Below are 20,052 nucleotides of genomic sequence, written 5' to 3'. Positions count from 1 at the left end.
GGTACACCAAAGGGGACTTCAGTTCTCCTATTTTTGCTAAATCCACATTTTTTCACAGAAAATATTTTGCTAAGAAGTTCGTACTCAAGTTTTACACTTCCTTGGGCATCCCATGTACCCCTAGACTCCATCCAAGTTATTAACCCCTCAATAAAAACAACTAAAAACCAGCTTGATGACTGTTTTACTAACTCTGTGCATGTAAAGATGTGGAGAAAATGTGTGTTGCCTGGCCGTGCCTAGCTTAGGGGGACCCAAAACTCAGCGACTCCTACGGGGGTAGTGATCAATGGTGTCAGTGGGATGTTGTCTGAGAGGCAGAAACTGCTCACTGCCCAAGGAACCCCTAGCAACCTCTGGAGGAACCCTGGGTGAAAAACCCTGACCCCGAGTATTTGGGGACAATAGAATAATAGGGGATGAGTTACATTGTAATCTTTTATACAGATAAGATTGAAGGTTACAGAAATCCATAATTAATCTTTACAATCTTTGAGATTCAACGTTGACCTCGCAGTCTTCTCAAAGTGTCGGGGATCTTATAATAGTCATTCCCTCTTACTATTCCCTTTCTCTTGTTTCTCCTGTAGAAGAGAAAAGCAATGTGTTACATTTATCAAGAATGAGAATGAATGTATTGTCCTAGCTGGGTCCGGAAACAAACATAAGGGCCATGGCAGACTGGCAATCCTGACCCCGGAGACTTGTCACTCACTATACATGGCAGAACCCGTCTGTTTCCATCGTGTGACCCCCTCACTGGCCGGATGACGAGGTGATGTTTTTGCAGCATGTCTCTCAGCGACACCTCGCACGTCCTTCCAGAGGGGTAGCCCCACTGTGAAAACAGTCCTCATCCCTGTATAGAAAAGAAAAAACAGACCACCACAGCGCACAACAAGTCCCAGCTTCCAATGTCCAGTAGATAGCCTGGCAACAGCAGAGTGTCCCAGAGGGCAGGGGATGGGGTAACCAATGTGAACTCCAAGGGGCCTTCAGCTTTCTAATAAGATCTGGGCCGATGCAACAAAGACTCAAAAACAGAAAAGACAGAAAGGACAGGAGTGCGGGAAAACAAATAATATTCCCAGTAACATTTCATTAAAATAGATAAAAAACATTCAGTACTGACATGGAGGTAACTGAAGGTCAGCATGAGGTGTACAGACCAGGATGTCACAAGGCTGCAATACAGGGGTGGCAGCTCCTGATCTCCATGTCGGCTCAGAGGGACCCACTCAGGGCACAGTGGGATGTAGTGCTGGGACAAGGTCATCCAGGGCAAAGATGCTAAACTGCACCCCCCCCCCCCCCCCCACTGTTTATGATGTGCAAACTTAGGGGATTCTACTCTCAGCAGTCACTCGCTTGTCTTTGCCGCTTTCATTACTCCTGTCAGCCTTGGAACAGAAGGAAATCACCCCATCCCTACAGTAAACCTGTGTGCCCAGGGCAGCCGCCCCTCCCACCCCCCCCCCCCGTCCCAGTAATGGCTAGAAGTGCAGCATCCGCTGACAGTATACTACCTTGTAACAGAAGGAAAGCACCGCCATCCCTACAGCAAACCAGTGTGCACAGGGCAGCCGCCCCTCCTGCCCACCCCCTGTCCCAGTCCTGGCTAGACGTCTGCCAGATGCAGTGTCCACCACCAGTGTACTGCCTTGTGGCAAGGCTCAACGTTAATCAGTAATGCATTTTGAAGCACATTACCGCCCCTTCTAATTGACGTAGAGCCTTGCCACAAGGCAGTAGAGTGGCAGAGGACACTGCACCTGGCAGACATCTAGTCAAGGTTGGGACAAGGTGTGGGCGGGAGGGGCAGCTGCCCCGGGCACAGTGTTTTACTGTAGAGATGGTGGTGCCTTCCTTCTGTTACGAGGCAGTGCAGTGGTAGTGGACGCTGTACTTGGCAGACATCTAGCCAGGGCTGGGAGGCAAGGGAATCTTCCGTGGGCGCAGTGGTTTATTGTAGGGATGGCAGTGCCTTCCTTCTGTTACAAGGCAGTAGAGTGGCGGTGGATGCTGCACTTGGCAGACATCTAGCCAGGGATGGGACAAGGGGTGGGCAGGAGGGGCAGCTGCCCTGGGTGCAATGGTTTACTATAGGGATGGAGGTGTCTTCCTTCTGTTACAAGGCACTACAGTGGCGGTGCTCATGCTGACCTACAATTACCTCCATGTCAGTACTGGATGCTTTTTGTCTATTTTAATAAAATGTTACTGTGAATGTTAGTTGGGTTCCCGCACTCCTGTCTATTCTGTCTATTCTGTCTATTCTGTCTTTCAGCCCTGTGTAGGGTTCCTGGCACTGACAATTGTCATGTAATTGTGACCCAAAGCCAAGCCTGGAACACGCCGATCAATACACCAATATCTTCGCTAAATAATTGTCTGTTTAAATAACAATCATTCCCTGGATCTGAATGTAGCAGCTTGCTGTAATCAGAACCGGTGCTAGACTATTATGAGCCCTGGGCAAAGCAGCTACTTTCACCCCCCCCCCAAAAAAAATAAAATAAAACTTCATTTGTAGTTCTACTTCAGCCCTCCTAGCATATATCCTCTTTCCCCTCAAATTTTCCACTCTAGCAACCATCCATTCCCCCCCCCCCCACAGTATAAATCCCACCTCCTAGCAAACTCCCTCCAAATTACCCTCCCCAGCACAAATCCTTCCTCTCCACCCAAATCCCCCCTCCTAACACACAATTCACTCCAAATCCTCCACCCCCTCTCCGAGCACAAATTCCCCAAATCCCCTCTCCGAGCACAAATCCCCCCCAATCCCCCTCCCCTAGCACAAATCCCCCCCCCCTCTCCGAGCACAAATCCCCCCCAATCCCCCTCCCCTAGCACAAATCCCCCCCAATCCCCCTCTCCGAGCACAAATCCCCCCAATCTCCTCTCCTAGCACAAATCCCCCCCAATCCCCCTCCCCTAGCACAAATCCCCCCCAACCCCCCTCCCCTAGCACAAATCCCCCCAATCCCCCTCCCCCAGCACAAATCCCCCCCAATCCCCCTCCCCTAGCACAAATCCCTGTCACATAATCGCAGGCCGCTGGCCCAATCAGCTGAGGCTAGTAAATTTTCTGCTCCGCAACAAAGGGGTGGGGATGTTGGTGACATCAGTGACCTAATATGACCATATTAGGTCAATATTGAGACCAGAATCCCCGCCCCTTTGTTGTGACAGTTGCAGGGCGGAAAGTTTTCTGGTTGCAGCTGATTAGACGAACAGTCCGCCATCATGTGACAGATCACCGAATGATCATCTTGAACCTCAGCTCATCACTAACGGCCACGGTTGATTTTTGTTTTCTTTTTCCTTAAAGGCGCAGTCCACCTTTTACCAAAAATCTGCCTATGAAGGCAAGGGGAGCCGGCTGATAGACAAACGGAGAATAAAGTTGAATATTGCCCTTGCTGTAGATGTAGGCCATTCATGTGTCTCTAGAAGACTAACTGAACCAGGGGTGGACTGACAACTCATGGGGCCCCCGGGCAATAGGGGATCATGGGGCCCCTGTGTCCTTGTCCACACTCAAAAAAGCCTATGAAAAAGGTACCAGGGGCATCTCATGGGGCCCCCTACTGACCCCCGGCCCTCGGGCAGTGCCCGAGTTTCCAAATGGTCAGTCCACCCCTGGACTGAACAACTCCCAGAGCTATCATCATCCTGTCCTGCCTTGTTGCTAGGAGGTTGCTAAGACGCTCCCAGCTCTTACTGTTCACCTCCACCCATCCTAGGAGTGAGGTCTCAAATGCTGAGACCTCTCAGAGGAGAGAAAGATACCAACTCACTCCTCTGATTGTGAAGGTGAACAATAACGGCTGGGAGGCGCTTAGCAATGCCTGAGCAACAAGTCCTGACAAGGAGGGGGTGGGGGGTGGGGTGGGGGATATCTCTGAGAGTTTTTCAGTCAGCCTTCAGGAGGCGCATAAATGGCTGACGCCTATAACAAGGGCAACGCTCAACTTCACTCAAAGCTGCACAGTTTGTTTTTATCGGCATAGGCAGGTGTATGGTAAGGCTCCATGCATACTAGTATCTTCTATGCTAAAAAATGCAGCAAAAACAGCTGCTAATAGCATTTTTTAGTAGAAGTGTTTAGGAGGATTAGCGCTTTATTAGCATTTTTACATATATAAAAAAAACAAAACACTAGGAGCGTTATAGTAGCATTTAGAAGCGTTAAAATTTTATTCGCGTTTTTACAGAACATATAGAAAAAAAAGCTAGAAAACAGATGCTAGGAGCGTTTTAGTAGCAATTAGAAGCGTTTATTACCATTTTTACAGTACATATAGAAAGCAAAGCTAGGAAAAAAAAAAACACTAGGAGCGTTTTAGTAGTATTTAGAAGAATTAGCATTTTATTAGCGTGTTTACAGTACATATAGAAAAAAAAGCCACTAGGAGCATTTTAGTTGCATTTAAGAGCATTTAGAAGCGTTTAGAAGCATTAACATTTTCTTAGCATTTTTACAGTACATATAGAAAAAAGCTAGAAAAAAACCCCACTAGGAGTGTTTTAGTATCATTTAGAAGCATTATTATTTTATTAGCATTTTTATAGTACATATAGAAAAAAAGCTAGAAAAATTCTGTTAAGAGAGTTTTAGAAGTGTTTAGAAGCATTAGCATTTTATTAGTGTTTTTACAGTACATATAGAAATAAAAAGCTAGAAAAAAGCCCTCTAGGAGCATTTAGCAGCATTTGGAAGCATTTAGGAGTATTAGCATTTTCTTAGCATTTTTACAGTACGTGTAGAAAAAAATAAAACTAGAAAAAACCCCACTTGGAGCATTTTTGTAGCATTTAGAAGCATTTGGAAGTGTTTAGAATCATTAGCATTTTCTTAGTGTTTTTACAGTACATATACAAAAAAAAGCTAGAAAAACCCCACTAGGAGCGTTTTAGTAGCGTTTAGGAGCGTTAGCGGTTTATTAGCATTTTTACAGTAAAGGTAGAAAACAATCTGCTAGGAGCGTTAAAAGCATTTAGGAGCATTAGCAGAGCCATCCACAACTCCGCCCCGGCTACTTCACCAACCTGGTCTCAAAATATCACCCAAACACACTCTCTTCTACCCTCCCAACACCTCCTGCTCTCTAGTTCCCGTGTCTCCTCCTCCCATGCTCAGCTCCAGCAAAGAACAGAGAACAAAAAACAAACAAAACAAAACCAAAAAAATCCCAAACACCCCCCCTCCCCCCCAAAATAAAATAAACAAAAAGATGGGCAGACTGGATGGACCATTTAGTCTTTTTCTGCCGTCACTTTTCTGTTTCTATGTCTAATGCTCCTAAACGCTCCTGTAAAACACTATTACCAGCATTTTTTTATCCAGCGTTTTTTAAGCTGTGTACATGGAGCCTTAGGAGCGTTCAGCATTTTTTTTCTACTGGAAAAACACTCCAAAAAACTCTACAGAAACCATTTTTTGCTGCTTCTAGAAGCTGAAACTCAAAAAACGCGACTAGACTAAAGCAGTGCGCACGGACACATAGGAGAACACTATTCAGCTTCCAGGAGCAGAAAATAAATGCTGAGAACAGCTTTTTTGGAGCTTAAAAATCACATGTGTGTGCATGGAGCCTAAAGGTGAACTGAGCCTTTTCTTTTGTTACAAATTTTGCAGAAATTGGAGTTGAGCTTTGAGCGCAGACAAGAAAAGTCAGGTGACCAGGATGTGTCGCCAATAAAGACACTCACTCCGACATTCAGCTGACCTTACCTTCTCTGAATCTAGATGGATCTCCTCTGCCTGAAATGAAAATGAAAATAGGCGAGTTGTATGACGCATTGTTCATGAATTGTACATACATGTATACGGTATATAGTATGTGTACTTTGTGGGGGGGGGGGGGTGGGGAGTTGTATACAATTTTACATACGTTTGCTTTTCTTAATGTACTTCCTTAATTTCTTCAGGTTCTTTCGCACATTGTTATTCTCCATTTTCTTCAAAGGATTTTCAGTTTGATTTTTGTCCCTCTGGGTGAAGAGGAATACTCCCGAAGCATATGTACGCAGGTCATCCTGTTCATCTAAGATTCTCTGCTTTTCACTGTCCTCACTGTTCTCCAGATCATCAATCACCACAACATTCTTCCCTCCTTAAAGGAAAAATACAAATTCAATAATCCAGCTGTACACGGGGTGAATTCTGAGTGGTGGGCGGTCCCCCGTTCGATTCAGCTGTTTAAAGTTGTGTTAAACCAATTAATCCCGTGTATTAAAGCATCGCAAACCAACCGCTTGGTGCTCACCATTGGAAGCACGACGAACCAACCGCTTGGTGCTCACCATTGGAAGCATGATGAACCAACCGCTTGGTGCTCACCATTGGAAGCATGATGAACAAACCGCTTGGTGCTCACCATTGGAAGCACGATGAACAAACCGCTTGGTGCTCACCATTGGAAGCATGGCGAACCAACCACTTGGTGCTCACCATTGGAAGCACGATGAACCAACCGCTTGGTACTCGCCATTGGAAGCACGCCGAAACAACCGCTTGGTGCTCGCCATTGGAAGCACGGCAAACCAACCGCTTGCTGCTCACTTTTGGAAGCATGGCGAACCAACCGCTTGTAGCTTGCTGTTTGAAGCATGGTGAAACAGCCACTTGGTGCTCACCATTGGAAGCATGGTGAACAAACCACTTGGTACTCACCATTGGAAGCATGGTGAACAAACCACTTGGTACTCACCATTGGAAGCATGGTGAACAAGCCACTTGGTGCTCACCAATAAAAGCATGGTGAATTTTGCATTGGCTTTGTGAAATTATTGATTGTGTACTAGAGAAACTTCCCTTTTGTGGCTTTAATCTCTCTGAGGTGAGGCTTATATAAGGCTTATTCATACTGCTAATATACACTTTATTATGTCCACCTTGCTAGTGCCAGGCAAATCCCCCCCCCCCCCCCACCATGAAACCAGCACCACCAGCCTGAACCGTTGATACAAGGCAGGATGGATCCCCCACACCATGATACCACCACCACCAGCCTGAACCGTTGATACAAGGCAGGATGGATCCCCCACACCATGACACCACCACCACCAGCCTGAACCATTGATACAAGGCAGGATGGATCCACCACACCATGACACCACCACCACCAGCCTGAACCATTGATACAAGGCAGGATGGATCCACCACACCATGACACCACCACCACCAGCCTGAACCACTGATACAAGGCAGGATGGATAACCCCCCACCATGACACCACCACCAGACTGAACCATTGATACAAGGCAGGATGGATCCATGTTTTCATGTTGTTTACGCCAAATTCTGCCCTTGCTATTTGAATGTTGCAGCTGAAATTGAGACTCATGAGACCAGGCAACATTTTTCCAATCTTCTATTATCAAATTTTGGTGAGCCTCTGCAAATTGTAGCCTTCGTTTCCTGTTCTTAGCTAACAGGAGTGGCACCCGGTGTGGTCTTCTGCTGCTGTAGCCCATCTGCTTCAAGGTTGGACGTGTTGTGTGTTCAGAGAGGGTATTCTGCATACCTTGGGTGTAACAAGGGGTTATTGGAGTTACTGTTGCTTTTCAATCATCTGGAACCAGTCTGCCCATTCTTCTCTGTCCTCTGACCTCAAAAAGGCATTTTCCTCCACACAACTGCCGCACACTGGATGTTTTCTCTCTTTTGGACCATTCTCGGTAAACCCTAGAGATGGCTGTGAGTGAAAATCCCAGTAGATCAGCAGTTTATGAAATACTCAGACCAGCCTGTCTGGCACCAACAACCACACCACAGTCAAAGTTACTGAAATCCCCTTTCTTCCCCTTTCTGATGCTCGGTTTGAACTTCAGCAAGTTGTCTTCACCCCGTCTAGATGCCTAAATGCATTGAGTTGCTGCCATGTGATTGGCTGATTAGCAATTCGTGTTACCAATCAATTGAACAGGTGGACCTAATAAAGTGGCCGGTGAGTGTACATATATCCAATATATCTACAAACTCCTCCCCCCCTTCTTTTTTTTTCTGGTCTGTGACAAAGTACTATATCATGAAAAACACGTCGTCATGGTAACCAGGACTTGTTGCGAGTGGTCTCCTTCCTACTGAGGATTTCTGATGGTTCTTCCTGGCTTCCGGTGTGCCGTGACATCACTTGCGGTGCGCAATCTCCGGCAACCGAGGAGGTCCATCCTGCTCCTCTCATCCCCCCTGTGGGGTCTCTCTCAGAGCGCTGGCCTTGGTCACCTGCATACCATCAATTGTGGCTCCTTCACCTTCCATCTATTGAGCTCACCATCCAGGCTCTCCATTGTCATGCCTACAACACAGTAAGCCGCTCCCATCATTCCTTCAGTCTATGGTTTGCACTGATCCCTGTATGACCTCCATTCCTGGATACATCCTTACGGTGATTCTTGCTTTTATTGCTCCATTAAACTGTTCTATATTGTCTGCTGGTTATGAACATTACTGGTTTTTATTCTGGACATTCGCCATGAGCGCTCTGATTTTTTAAACTCTTAAGAGTAGCCATCCCCCCTTTTCCAAGGGACCAAAAGTAAATGGACAATTGAATCAAACACTGTTTCATGGCCAGGTGTGGGCTACTCTTTTGTTATTTCTTCATCAATTAAGCAGGTAAGAGGTCTGGAGTTGATTCTAAGTGTGGGATTTGCAGTTGGAATCTATTGCTGTGAACCTACATCATGAGTTCAAAGGAGCCGTCAATTCAGTGAAACAGGCCATTGTAAGGCTTCAAAAACGAAACATCCATCAGAGAGATTGCAGCAACATTAGGAGGGGCCAAAGCAACAGTTTGGTACATTCTGAGGAAAGAACACTAAAATTGTGCACCCCCCACCACCACCACCAACCAGAGAGAGAGATTCAAGCACTAACTGCAGCACCCTCTCTGGAATGAAAGTCAAGCCCAGTGTCTTCCATGGGCTTACACCCTCCAGCAGCGCTCAGCCTCCTAGGTTACCATGGTGGAGCTCAAACAGTACTTCACCAGGTCCCCATCTCTGCCACATATGCCCCTTCTTCTGAGGGGCAGCGCTGCTCCCCTGAAACTTGCCGCCTAAGGCAAATGCCTTGTTTGCCTCTGTGGTAAATACGCCGCTGACTCATCTCATACCTTTTTTTGATTTTTAATTAATGATGTCTAGAGGAAACTGGGGGACTTCAGCTGTCCTGGAGAGGAATTGTGAGAATAGACCTGTGCTTAAGATCCAAGTGACTGCTGTTCGAAGGGTAAGTGCCAGCAATAGCTCTTTATGAGACAACCCTTACAGGTCTCAGTTCTGGCCATTCCTTTTAACCCCTGGCCTACAAGACTGTTCAGAGCAGCCTAGCCTAGACAGGTGTCTCCTCCTGTTACTATTCAATGTGCCTTGAGAATCCCATGCCACCCTAATTCCACTCTCTTCTCAAGTTCTTCAAGAAATATACTTTAAAAAGACAACCCCTAGACTATCATTGGAGACAGAATTGAAGGACTGTTGCCTGTGTGACTTGGTGGTCTTGCACTGCTTGGGGGAAGGAACCAGTTACCATCTGCAGCCCCTGCGGGGGTAGCACAACAATACATGTAAGAAGAAAAACATCTATTACTTACTAAACCTTCTATGAAGAAATTTCAGCTCGTCGTCATAGAGGGAGCCGGTCACGTTGGTGATATTTATCCTCCCACGCTTCTTAGTATGATACAAGATGGCGAAGTCATACCCGGAGACCTCTTGATGAAACTGAGACGCAGTATTGTTTATGAACACAGGCCGGGCCTTGATCTTTGTTCTCCGACACATTCTCTGCTCTAGAAAATCTATCAGCCATTCATAATTCTGTTCACTGTCTCTGGAACAGATTGCCACCTTTATTGTCCCCATCTGGAATAACCAACAGACATAAGTCATGATCGGAGAACATGGTAAACGATGTTTATTTCATTGCTTGCATTTTATGGTTTATTCAACAATAATCCAGATCTCTGTTCATACTAGTGAAGTGATGTGCCTGATCTAAGAGGAAAAAAATCATACTCACCTAGATGGTTGCCCTGCCACCTGTATGACTGAGAACTGAGTGGTTAAACAACGTTGATCGCTCAGCTCTCGGTCTTTAGCCTGCAGAGAGCCAATGACTGTCAGTCACCGACACTCTGCCCCTCCCCTCCAACGCTCTCTGGAGCACTGGGCTGTGTTGGGGTGGGAGTGGCTAGACTCTCAGTGGCTCACTGAGAGGCTGAGCGGGCTGTCAGCCCAGGCTTCTGGGCGGATCCCTTCCATATGGTCAGGATCTTTGCTGAGCCTTGACCGGCTCTGTGACATAAGCCAACAGAGGGGCCTAGCATGCTGTCAGCTGAAAATGGGTCACAGGAGTGCAGGACTGAACTGCACTTGTGTGACCCACAGGAGACGTATGGCCAAAAATGCCTTGGCCATGCTGCTCCTTTAAGCCCTTGCCCCCCAGAAGTTTCCACACCCCTTCTTGACTGGGCCATTTTTTTGCGATACAGCACTGTATTACTTTAACTGACAATTGCACGGTCATGCAACGCTGCACCCATATGAAATTTACGTCCTTTTTTCTCACAAATTGAGCTTTCTTTCGGTGGTATTTGATCACTTCTGCATTTTTTAGTTTTTGCGCTATAAACAAAAAATGTTTTTGACTTTTTGCTATTAAACATGTCCAGCAAAAAAAAATTAAAAAAAATCAAATTTCTTCATAAATTTAGGCCAAAATGTACTCTGCTTCGTGTCTTTGCTAAAAAAAATTCCAATACGTGTAAATTTGCTTTCGTGAAGTCTTCTCTTGCCTGTTGACTTTGACAATGATACGCCCACCTCCTTTGCTTGTCTGGATGTTGTGAATGGGTTTTTCTTTTCCATAGAAGGATCCTGCGATCATCCACCACTGTTGTCTTCTGTGGACGTCCATGCCTTTTTATGTTGCTGAGCTCACCAGCACGTTATTATTTTCTCCGGGACTGTGACAGGCATTCTGACCCTGGGTGGCAGCTGTCTAACTGCCACTGACACCAATACAGTGATCAGTGCTAATAAAGAGTACTGATACTGTACTAATAGCACTGGGCAGGAAGGGGTTAACATCTTGGGCGATCAAAGGGTTAACTGTGTGTTGTGTGTGTTTTACTGAGTAAGCACGCCCCCTACCCGGAAATACAAAATCACATATATATACGCAGCCCTGCAGCTGGAGTTCTTCTACAGGGTGGTCGGGAAGTGGATAAAGCTGAACTCTGGGCACAAAAACATTATTTAAATATATTCCTCAATAGCCATAAAGGATAGAAATGTGCTTTGTGTGCACCAAATGCCTTTGCATAGCCAGATATTACCTTGTAAAAGTAGCAGTGACATGATCCTTATCATGGCCAGATCTAGGGGGGTGCTGGGGTGGGCTATGCCCCCCAAATTTCAGTTGTGCCCCCCCCAGGCTGGGAGCTCCCTCCTCCAATGTACTTTGTGCTGTGCCTGCTGAGCTTCCCCCCCATCCCTGTACTCAAGGCCAGCCACATCTAAAGTAATAAGTCCAGACAGGAGCGGCAGAGAGGGGAGAGCGGGGAGGAGGTGCGGGATCTCTGATCTCCCCCTCCTGTCATAATAGTGATCCTCCGTACAGCAGGTTACATAGGATCTCTATTACATCCGATGGTACAAGGCTTCATTACCCCCCCCCCCACCCATCTCCTCCAGAGACAGGGGGTGACATGTGCTACCAGGGTGATTTGGGTATGCAGGGATTTGTACTGGGAACAGTATTTTGTAGGCGGTTGTGCTAAGAGGAATTTTTGGGGGGGGGGGGATTTGTACTAGAAGGGGGGGATTTGTACTAGGAGGAGTGATTTGTACTAGGAAGGAATTTGTACTGGGGGGGGATTGGGGGGATTTGTACTTGGGGGGAATATTTGTGCTAGGAGGGGGGATTTGAGGAGAGGATTTACGCTAGGAGTGTGGATTTGGGGGAGAGGGCCTGTGCTAGAAATGGGGGAATTTGTACTAGGAGGGGAGATTTTAGGAGAGAATTTGTACTAGGAGGGGGGATTTGGGGAGAGGGTTTGTACTAGGAGGGGGAATTTGGGGGAGAGGGTTTGTACTAGGAGGGGGGATTTGGGGGAGAGAGTTTGTACTAGGAGGGGGGGATTTGGGGGAGAGGGCTTGTGCTAGAAATGGGGGAATTTGTACTAGGAGGGGTGATTTTAGGAGAGAATTTGTACTAGGAGGGGGGATTTGGGGGAGAGGGTTTGTACTAGGAGGGGGGATTTGGGGGAGATGGTTTGTACTAGGAGGGGGGATTTGGGGGAGATGGTTTGTACTAGGAGGGGGGATTTGGGGGAGATGGTTTGTACTAGGAGGGGGGATTTGGGGGAGAGAGTTTTCACTAGGAGGGGGGATTTGGGGGAGAGAGTTTTCACTAGGAGGGGGGATTTGGAAGGAAAGAGGATGTGTGCTAGGAGGGACATGTAAGATTTGTTAGGGACTGGGGGATTTGAGCTGGAAGGTGGAATTGGGGGGCAAAGATTTGTGCTGGAAGGGGGGGTTTGGACTGTGAGGATGGGAAATTCTTTAATTTTTGTTTGAGTAGAATTTGGGCATGCAGAAGGGATTTATGCTTAGGGGGTGAGCGTGTTGATTAATGCTGTGTTTTTTAAATTTTTTTTTTTTGGGGGGGGGGGCAGAGTGTGTCACCTTCACCTTGAGTGCTGGATGACTTTGTCCCGGCACTGACCACACTGCACACAAGGCAATCAACAGATCCTTTCCTCCCCACATAACACATAGCTGAGATCAGATTCCTCACAGCATCGATCTTCACAGTGTGTAGCTGGCTGCAGTTCTGATCTGTGAAATTTCCTGATTGGATTGTCAGCTGCAGTAGCCGGCTACACACTGTGTGGAGGGACACTGATCTCAGCTATGTGCTGTGTGGGGAGGAGGAGATCTCTTACGTGCCCGGCCAACAGCGACTGTCACGTACCTGATGGGAGACTGAAATGACGAGGTCAGCCTCACTTGTGTCACTAGCCGTGACCCCGCGGAGTTGGAACAGAAGGAGTCTAGGACCCAGGGGAACAAGAGTGCCAGTAGTTGTTGTTTGCAGCTCTTGCAGATGATGACCTTGGAAGGCTGATGATCCTCTGATTCAGGCACAGTAGTAATAAGCAGAGCAGGTCTTGTAGATTATCAGGCGTGCACCAGAGCAAGGCAGGTAATGAGGACAAGAGACAGGACCAGTGTCATGGAATAGCCGGGGTCATCAATAGTCGGGCAGCACGGTACAGAATCAGAAGGAAAAGCCAAGGTCAGGAGCAGAGCCGAAGTCAGGAACCAGTATCAGGAGAGCAATCAGAGTCAGGTGAGGAAATCTTCTTTTCTTTCCAGGTCACAGCTCATGCTTATTTCTTTTTCAGTGATATTTCTCACACGATTCTCCCATCCTTGATGAAAATGTTCGATCACTCAAATTTGATGGCCGCACGAAAATCGACCGACGCCCACTAATGGTGGAAATCCAAACGATTATTCAAAGATGTGATTTTTCTTTTCCAAAAATACTTTTATTAGAAGAAAAGCAGGGTGTAACATAAAAAAACGGATCACGGTCCGAACATAGACACCACATGTAGCATCCCGTTATGCAGACGGGCCGCGGGTTTAAACCAGAATACACATCGGGATGAAATATCTCCTTATTGCACATGTATATAGCAAACCAGTATATACCAAGACTATAATAGATGAATCAAAGTGGGTATATTGCTTAATGACCTATGTATTTGTGAGCCCTTAAGGGGGTGCGATGTGTTGGGTAGTGCTAGCACAGGATCATTTATATGATATGATATGTGCGTCCATTGCAGGGACATGTGAGCCATGTGACATCAGTCACGCCTATATGGGAGATTAAATGCAATATCTGCATAGAATATATGAACAATGAAGGGGTATAAAAGGTGTGAGAGAAAGAAAAGTCAGAAAGGAGAATAGTTAGAGAAGAAGATAAAGATGTAGAGTGAGGTAGTGGGGGGGAGGAGGGGTAAAAGAGACAAAAAAAAAAAAAGGAGGGGAGGGAGGGAGGAGAATGGGTAGGTAGTAACGGGGACGTTAAAGTGAATAGTTTTGGATAAAATAGTGCACATTATTTTGTGCAAGCCAAAAATATAGTCATATGGATTAAGATGCAATACATGCAAGATCAATCAAAGGGGCAACACGTGGGTCCAGAAAAAGATGTGATTTTTGAATGAAAAATCGTTTGGAATTCGACACGTGTATGGCCGGCCTTACATAAGGATTGTGGTCAAATGAATTTGCCAACATCCCAGAACTCTATTGATCCAGACTGTGTCTAGGCAATGAGGACAAAGATAAGGACTTTTTTGACAATATATCAATCCAATAGGCAATGGAGTTTGATGCACAAATAATTGGTTATTAATAAAACGTAATTAGCTAAATATTTCTGGGAAATGAAGTCTGGGATCAAGGATGGCTGCTAAGTGAATGGACAGCTGGGAAAGGGAGAAGGAAAGCCATAAAGGGTAAAGGAGGGAGCTGACTGGAATGTAGAAGATTCTAGAAAATTTGATTTTGAAGGGCATTCATATGTGGAAAGTTGGTACTGACACCATGATGGCCAAGTTTGCTGTCTGTGGTGAGTATGGTAACATTTTTCTCTGAGATGAACAGAAGGTTATGGCTTGGGCCTAAACATCTTCCAAGGGGAAGGATAGCAGCTTCTCAGCTTACCGGGTTAATGGAGGCCATAGCAATAGGAGAGGTGCCCTGCTTCATGATTGAGCTTGTTGGCATCTCCATGTAGCACACTCCTAGTTAGCTAGGGATAGAGGATGAATAGTAGCCTGGTGTGATAGTTAGCAGGGTCACATTTTGGTCAGGGCTCAGAGGCTCTGCAGACCAGTCCCTTGATACCTCCCCCTGATCTAGAGACTTGGAGTCTCTAGAGCTCAGGGGGAGGGGGTGAGGAGGAGCTGGTCTGCACTCTCAAGGGATCTTGGTCAATCCTCAGCGGGAGGCTTGGCATGGGCCCAGGACGACAGCCCTTAAAAGTGACTGGGCCTGCTCAGTAGCAGGAGAGCGTTTGGGTGGAAGATGGACTGAGCATGGGGAGTGTGGAGCCTGGGATGGGGTCCAGGAAGGGGCCTACCTACAGGCTGTGGAGCTGGATGGGAGGAAAACTCAGGATCTCATCGGCCTCCAGAGCAAAGACAATTTGTGTAGCCCAGCGAAAAGCCTGGTAACAGCCACAAGCCCAACAGCTCATAGGTTGAGGACTGAGTGAGTACGCCCACACTCCCTGGCCCAGTAAAGGGAGAAAAGCACTTTGGTTGGAAACTGGATTAGCTTCTTACCCAGGACTGTTTCCTCTTAAACAGAGAGGCACTGCATCCCCTGCACAGTGATTCCTTCAGACAGCTCGATAGAGGAGTATCTGGTGTCTGGACTGGTACACCAGGAGAGTCTGGCTAGCTCTCCAAGGATTTTTGTGCAAAGAGACTTGTAAATAATTCCAGGAAGTTGTCCTCATTTGCTAAATCCTTGGGCATCCCATACATGCCTCCACCCATCCTAGTTCAAGCCCATTAAAATCTAAAAACCCAAGCTCAAGGACTGGTTACTGTCTCCAGGATGCAAGTCTGTATGGAAATGCGTGTTGCCTGGCTGTGCAGGAATATAGGGGAACTCAAAACTTCAGCTACATCCATACAGGAGAAGAAGTGGCACATCGGGTGTGGAGTGGCTGAAGGGTCTTGTAGGGTTCTGTAAGTCTATTGGTGGTTGTAGTAAAAGAATGGGAGAACCAGGCAGAAGAATCACAGGAGGAATACTAACTGGACAAAAAGAGTATCTAGGGAAGCTTTGAAGTAGGCTGGAAAGTGGGAGGGGGGGGGGTAAAAACAGGTCTAAGAGTAAAGCTGACCCTACATTCATAGTAAAACACTTCCTCACAAAATTCTTTAATGCCATCATTGAGTCAGCTATTTTTGTTCAAAGGCCCTTACAATTTACTTCAGACCTTCTGTTTGAATGGAATCCCAGACCTGTTAAACCGGTTTCCTTACAATAAAGACAAAATTAATACAAAGTGTACTATTTTTCATGAAACCACATTCACAGATTGCATTTGCTTGTTCAAGAAAAACTTTCTACCATGTTCCTTTTGATTTTTTCATTTCTACCATCGAAAATGAACGTAGATTTAATCTCACTAACCAAGGGAAAATTGAACAAATCTTATAAAAACAAAACTTCTACTGGTGTTGGGCCAGTTTAGGGTCCGAGGCGATAGACCAAGTTGGAGTCAGGATTGCAGGCAGAGAAGTGCAGTGGTGGGCAGTTCCAGGCTTGGAGAGGGGGAACTGGACTGGCCATGAAGGGCATTGGAACACGTGTGGCTGGAACAGTGCTGGGAAATGGGCCATAGTTAGAGCCAAAGAGGGAGATTTAGTGACTAGTGTCTAGATTGTATTGGCTAGACCGGAGGTCTCTAAAATGTCTAACCAAAGAGCCAGTTTTCATGTCTTTTAGACTTTAGGGGGACTGAACTATGGCCATTGGGAGTAGAAATGGTCCTGGAGTCTGTGGGAGTAAACAATGCATCTTTGGTATTAGGCGGAGGAATAGTGCCCCTTTGTTGGTGTCAGTGAGATGAATAGTGCCCCATTATTCGTGACAGTTGGAGAAATAGTGCACCATCATTGATGTCAGTGGCCATAAGGCACACTGGGCATTTGCCCAGTGGGCCGGGGCCACCTGGAGAGGAGGGACGGCTGAGCGGCACATAGAGGAAACATGCATTTCTTGGTTCCTCTATGTGCCACCTGGCTACCCCTCCTATCCATCACCTGCATGCCCTGGGCTCCTGTATGCTCCCCCCTCATCTCCTGCAGCACTGCAGAGCATCTGTCAGTATATTCTGTCTCCAGTGCTGACAATTTCCCTCCAACCACAGACAGGAGAGGAGAGAAAAAAGTGGTTCTGCCCCTCCTCCTCCCACCCTCTCCTCCTGCGTCTAACCCGCCCACATTCCCCGCCAGCCTTGTGTATTCTCTCACCCCTTTTTCTTTCTTTCCCTCATTATTATTATTATACAGGATTTATATAATGCCAACAGTTTGTGCATCGCTTTACACATAGATTATTTATTTCCCTCCTTCATTCTTTCCTTCTCTCTCTGTCTGTCTCCTTTCTTTCTTTCTTTCTTTCTTTCTTTCTTTCTTTCTTTCTTTCTTTCTTTCTTTCTTTCTTTCTTTCTTTCTCACTCTCCTTCTTTCCCTCCTTCCTTCTTTCCCTTCATTCCTGCCTTCCTTCTTGCCCTCTTTCTTTCCTTCCTTTGTTCTTTCCCTGCTTCCTTCTTTTCTACCTTCCTTCTTTCTTTTTCTCCTACAAAAAAATATATAAAATTGTAAAAAAAATAAAAACTTACTGACACTAGCGACAGAACTACCAGGGTCACAAAGGTTACTCTTGCAACTGGGCCCCGGCGTTCCACCACCATGGGATGAAGAATCCCATGGAGGTACCAATGGCTGTGATGGAGGAGGAGCCAGGGTTTGGTAGATGGTCACATGTGACGGACTTCTCAGTATCTACAATATGTCTTCATCATTCTCAATGCAGCTTCACTACTCAGCTTCTCTGACAATGAACAGCCATCATAGACCATTATGAGGGGCTCCCGCCATCCCTGTGCTGAGTTCTCAGGTCTGTACGCCCGCTGTGCCCATTATGAGGGGTTCCCACCATCCCTGTGCTGAGCTCCCAGGTCTGTACACCCGCTGTGCCCATTATGAAGGGTTCCCACCATCCCTGTGCTGAGTTCCTGGGTCTGTACACCCACTGTGCCCATTATGAGGGGTTCCCAGGATTCTTATTACTACAGGTACTCTCACAGCACTGACACGTTACACACATATATACATCATATACAACAGAGCTTAGCGTTACATGGACATTATGGCATGACGCAGCATGACACACGTATGTCACATACCTCCTGTCTGCGCAGCTCCCATCTACAACATTCTCAGGTGAAGCCCTTTCATGGACCTGTGGCCTTCACTGTCTTCTTCTTGTTTCTCGGTGACAACTGGGTGGAGAACAATCTCTGACACTTTCACTTTCACATTGGCTTCATGTCAGATTGCTGCAACTCCTATCAGTGACATGAGAACTCTGCAGACAGAGCCTGTCCTGTCCACTGTGCTGGGGCCCCAACCTCAGAGCCAGTCTGGTGGGGGGTGGGGTGGGGGGGTCAATCAGCCAAATAAAAAGTAGAATCTTCATCAACAGTTTACAGGCAGGAAAACTGATACCAGAAGGGGGCGCTCCTCTACAAGGGAAGACGTCACCCCACCAATCATCCTGGACTTGTAACCTCTTCAGCTCCAGCCTCTGTATTCCTCTTACAGACCGAAGCTGTCCTATTGGCCTATCCCTCTAAGCCGGCCACACACTAGTAGAAATTTGTTCAAAAATGTTTCTTTTGTTCAATTTTTCTCATATTAATGGGATCAAATGTATGATATATATAATAAAAAGGAAAGAATAAATCACGGCTGCGCAGATCAAAGTGCCTGCAGCAGGGATCAGTCCAGCAATCCCACAATCCACATTAAGGCTCGGTTCACGCCTCTGCAGTTTGTGTTTGATCCGTTTCTGCATTGCATTTTGCGTTGCGTTTTTGTTTTTTTTCTTTGTTGCTAGGCAGATTTAAAAAACAAAATGCATCAAAAAGATGGCAAAAACGCACTACATGCTTTTCTGAAGCGTTTCCATTGAAGTCTATAGAACCAAACACGCAACTTTTTGCGTTCAAAAAAGTCCCTAAGGCCAGGTTCATATATGTCACAATTTGCGCGGGCATGAGAGCCCAGTCATTTGAATGGACTCCCATCCACCGGGACACGCAGAGAAGTCCCTGCACTTCCTCAGAAAATCACAGCTCACATGGGAAGCGAGGTTCCCAGAACAGTTGCGATTTCCAGTGCGGGCGGTGTGCCATTAGAATTAATGGAAACCTCCCACGGGTCCCGCATTCCTCTGTGTGGGTGGTGCAGCTGCAGGTATCTGTACGGGTCCCGCATTCCTCTGTGTGGGTGGTGCAGCTGCAGATATCTGTGCGGGTCCCCCATTCCTCTGTGTGGGTGGTGCAGCTGCAGGTATCTGTACGGGTCCCGCATTCCTCTGTGTGGGTGGTGCAGCTGCAGGTATCTGTGCGGGTCCCGCATTCCTCTGTGTGGTGGTGCAGCTGCAGGTATCTGTGCGGGTCCCGCATTCCTCTGTGTGGTGGTGCAGCTGCAGGTATCTGTGCGGGTCCCGCATTCCTCTGTGTGGGTGGTGCAGCTGCAGGTATCTGTGCGGGTCCCCCATTCCTCTGTGTGGGTGGTGCAGCTGCAGGTATCTGTGCGGGTCCCGCATTCCTCTGTGTGGGTGGTGCAGCTGCAGGTATCTGTGCGGGTCCTGCATTCCTCTGTGTGGTGGTGCAGCTGCAGGTATCTGTGCGGGCCCAACAGTGGCACCACCCGCACAGATGTGAACCTAGCTTGTCCCTGTTCAAAAATTGCACCGGGTGAAAACTCGGAGATGTGAATGTGTCCCATAGGAAATCATGTTAAATGGACTGTAGTACATTTCTGTAAAATGCTGCGGAATACGCTCAGGTGTGAATCCGGGGTAAAAAAAGAAAGAAGACAAAGACACCGCACAAACTTCTTTAACCCCTTCCCGCCGGCGCCTCCTGGCCTTTTAAGAATTTGAGAAGCCGGGAGGCGGGACAGGCGGGGTTTAGGGATCATGTGACCGCCGTGACACGTCATTATGGCGGTCACATGATCGGGAAAGGTCCTGATTGAAAGAGCAGACCGGGACCTTTCCGTGAGCACTGGTCATGTGTGCTGGGAGGGTGCAGGGTGCATGCTCTTAGCACATATGTTTTTGGTTAATTGCACACAAATGTGCGGCAGATCAGCATCCAGGCCCAGACACCGGGAGGCCGCCGTTGTGAAGAGGTTA

General features: G+C 47.0%; 1 protein-coding gene across 2 annotated transcripts; it reads right to left on the bottom strand.

The window, feature by feature from the left end:
* Positions 1-424: 424 nt before the first annotated feature.
* Positions 425-18,245, bottom strand: LOC149451976 (uncharacterized). 2 transcript variants are annotated; one of them, XM_089689926.1, is made up of 6 exons: positions 18,032-18,243; positions 12,995-13,514; positions 9,609-9,879; positions 5,901-6,122; positions 5,741-5,770; positions 425-584 (listed from the first exon to the last, which is right to left on the bottom strand). In XM_089689926.1, exons 3-6 carry the CDS (start codon positions 9,877-9,879, stop codon positions 562-564), a joined length of 546 nt encoding a protein of 181 aa, XP_089546052.1. In that variant the 5' UTR covers positions 12,995-13,514; positions 18,032-18,243; the 3' UTR covers positions 425-561. The 2 variants fall into 2 exon arrangements, with proteins under 2 accessions (XP_089546052.1, XP_089546053.1); XM_089689927.1 differs by lacking the exon at positions 12,995-13,514 and having other exon boundaries at positions 18,032-18,245.
* Positions 18,246-20,052: the final 1,807 nt, after the last annotated feature.

The sequence above is a fragment of the Staurois parvus genome, unplaced genomic scaffold (genome assembly GCF_062004578.1).
Source record: "Staurois parvus isolate SC_StPar_1 unplaced genomic scaffold, SC_StPar_1.0 ptg000503l, whole genome shotgun sequence".
Taxonomy (NCBI): Eukaryota; Metazoa; Chordata; class Amphibia; order Anura; family Ranidae; genus Staurois; species Staurois parvus.
The sequence above is the reverse complement of the archived record's forward strand: the minus strand, read 5'-3'. Positions and strand labels throughout refer to the sequence as shown.

Coding starts and splice junctions, on each gene's coding strand:
- LOC149451976 (XM_089689927.1), bottom strand. CDS start 9,879: ATGGGGACAATAAAGGTGGCAATCTGTTCCAGAGACAGTGAACAGAAT. Junction 6,123..9,608: donor ATTTCTTCATAGAAGGTTTA/GTAAGTAATAGA, acceptor TTTTCCTTTAAG/GAGGGAAGAATGTTGTGGTG. Junction 5,771..5,900: donor GTACATTAAGAAAAGCAAAC/GTATGTAAAATT, acceptor TTTTCATTTCAG/GCAGAGGAGATCCATCTAGA.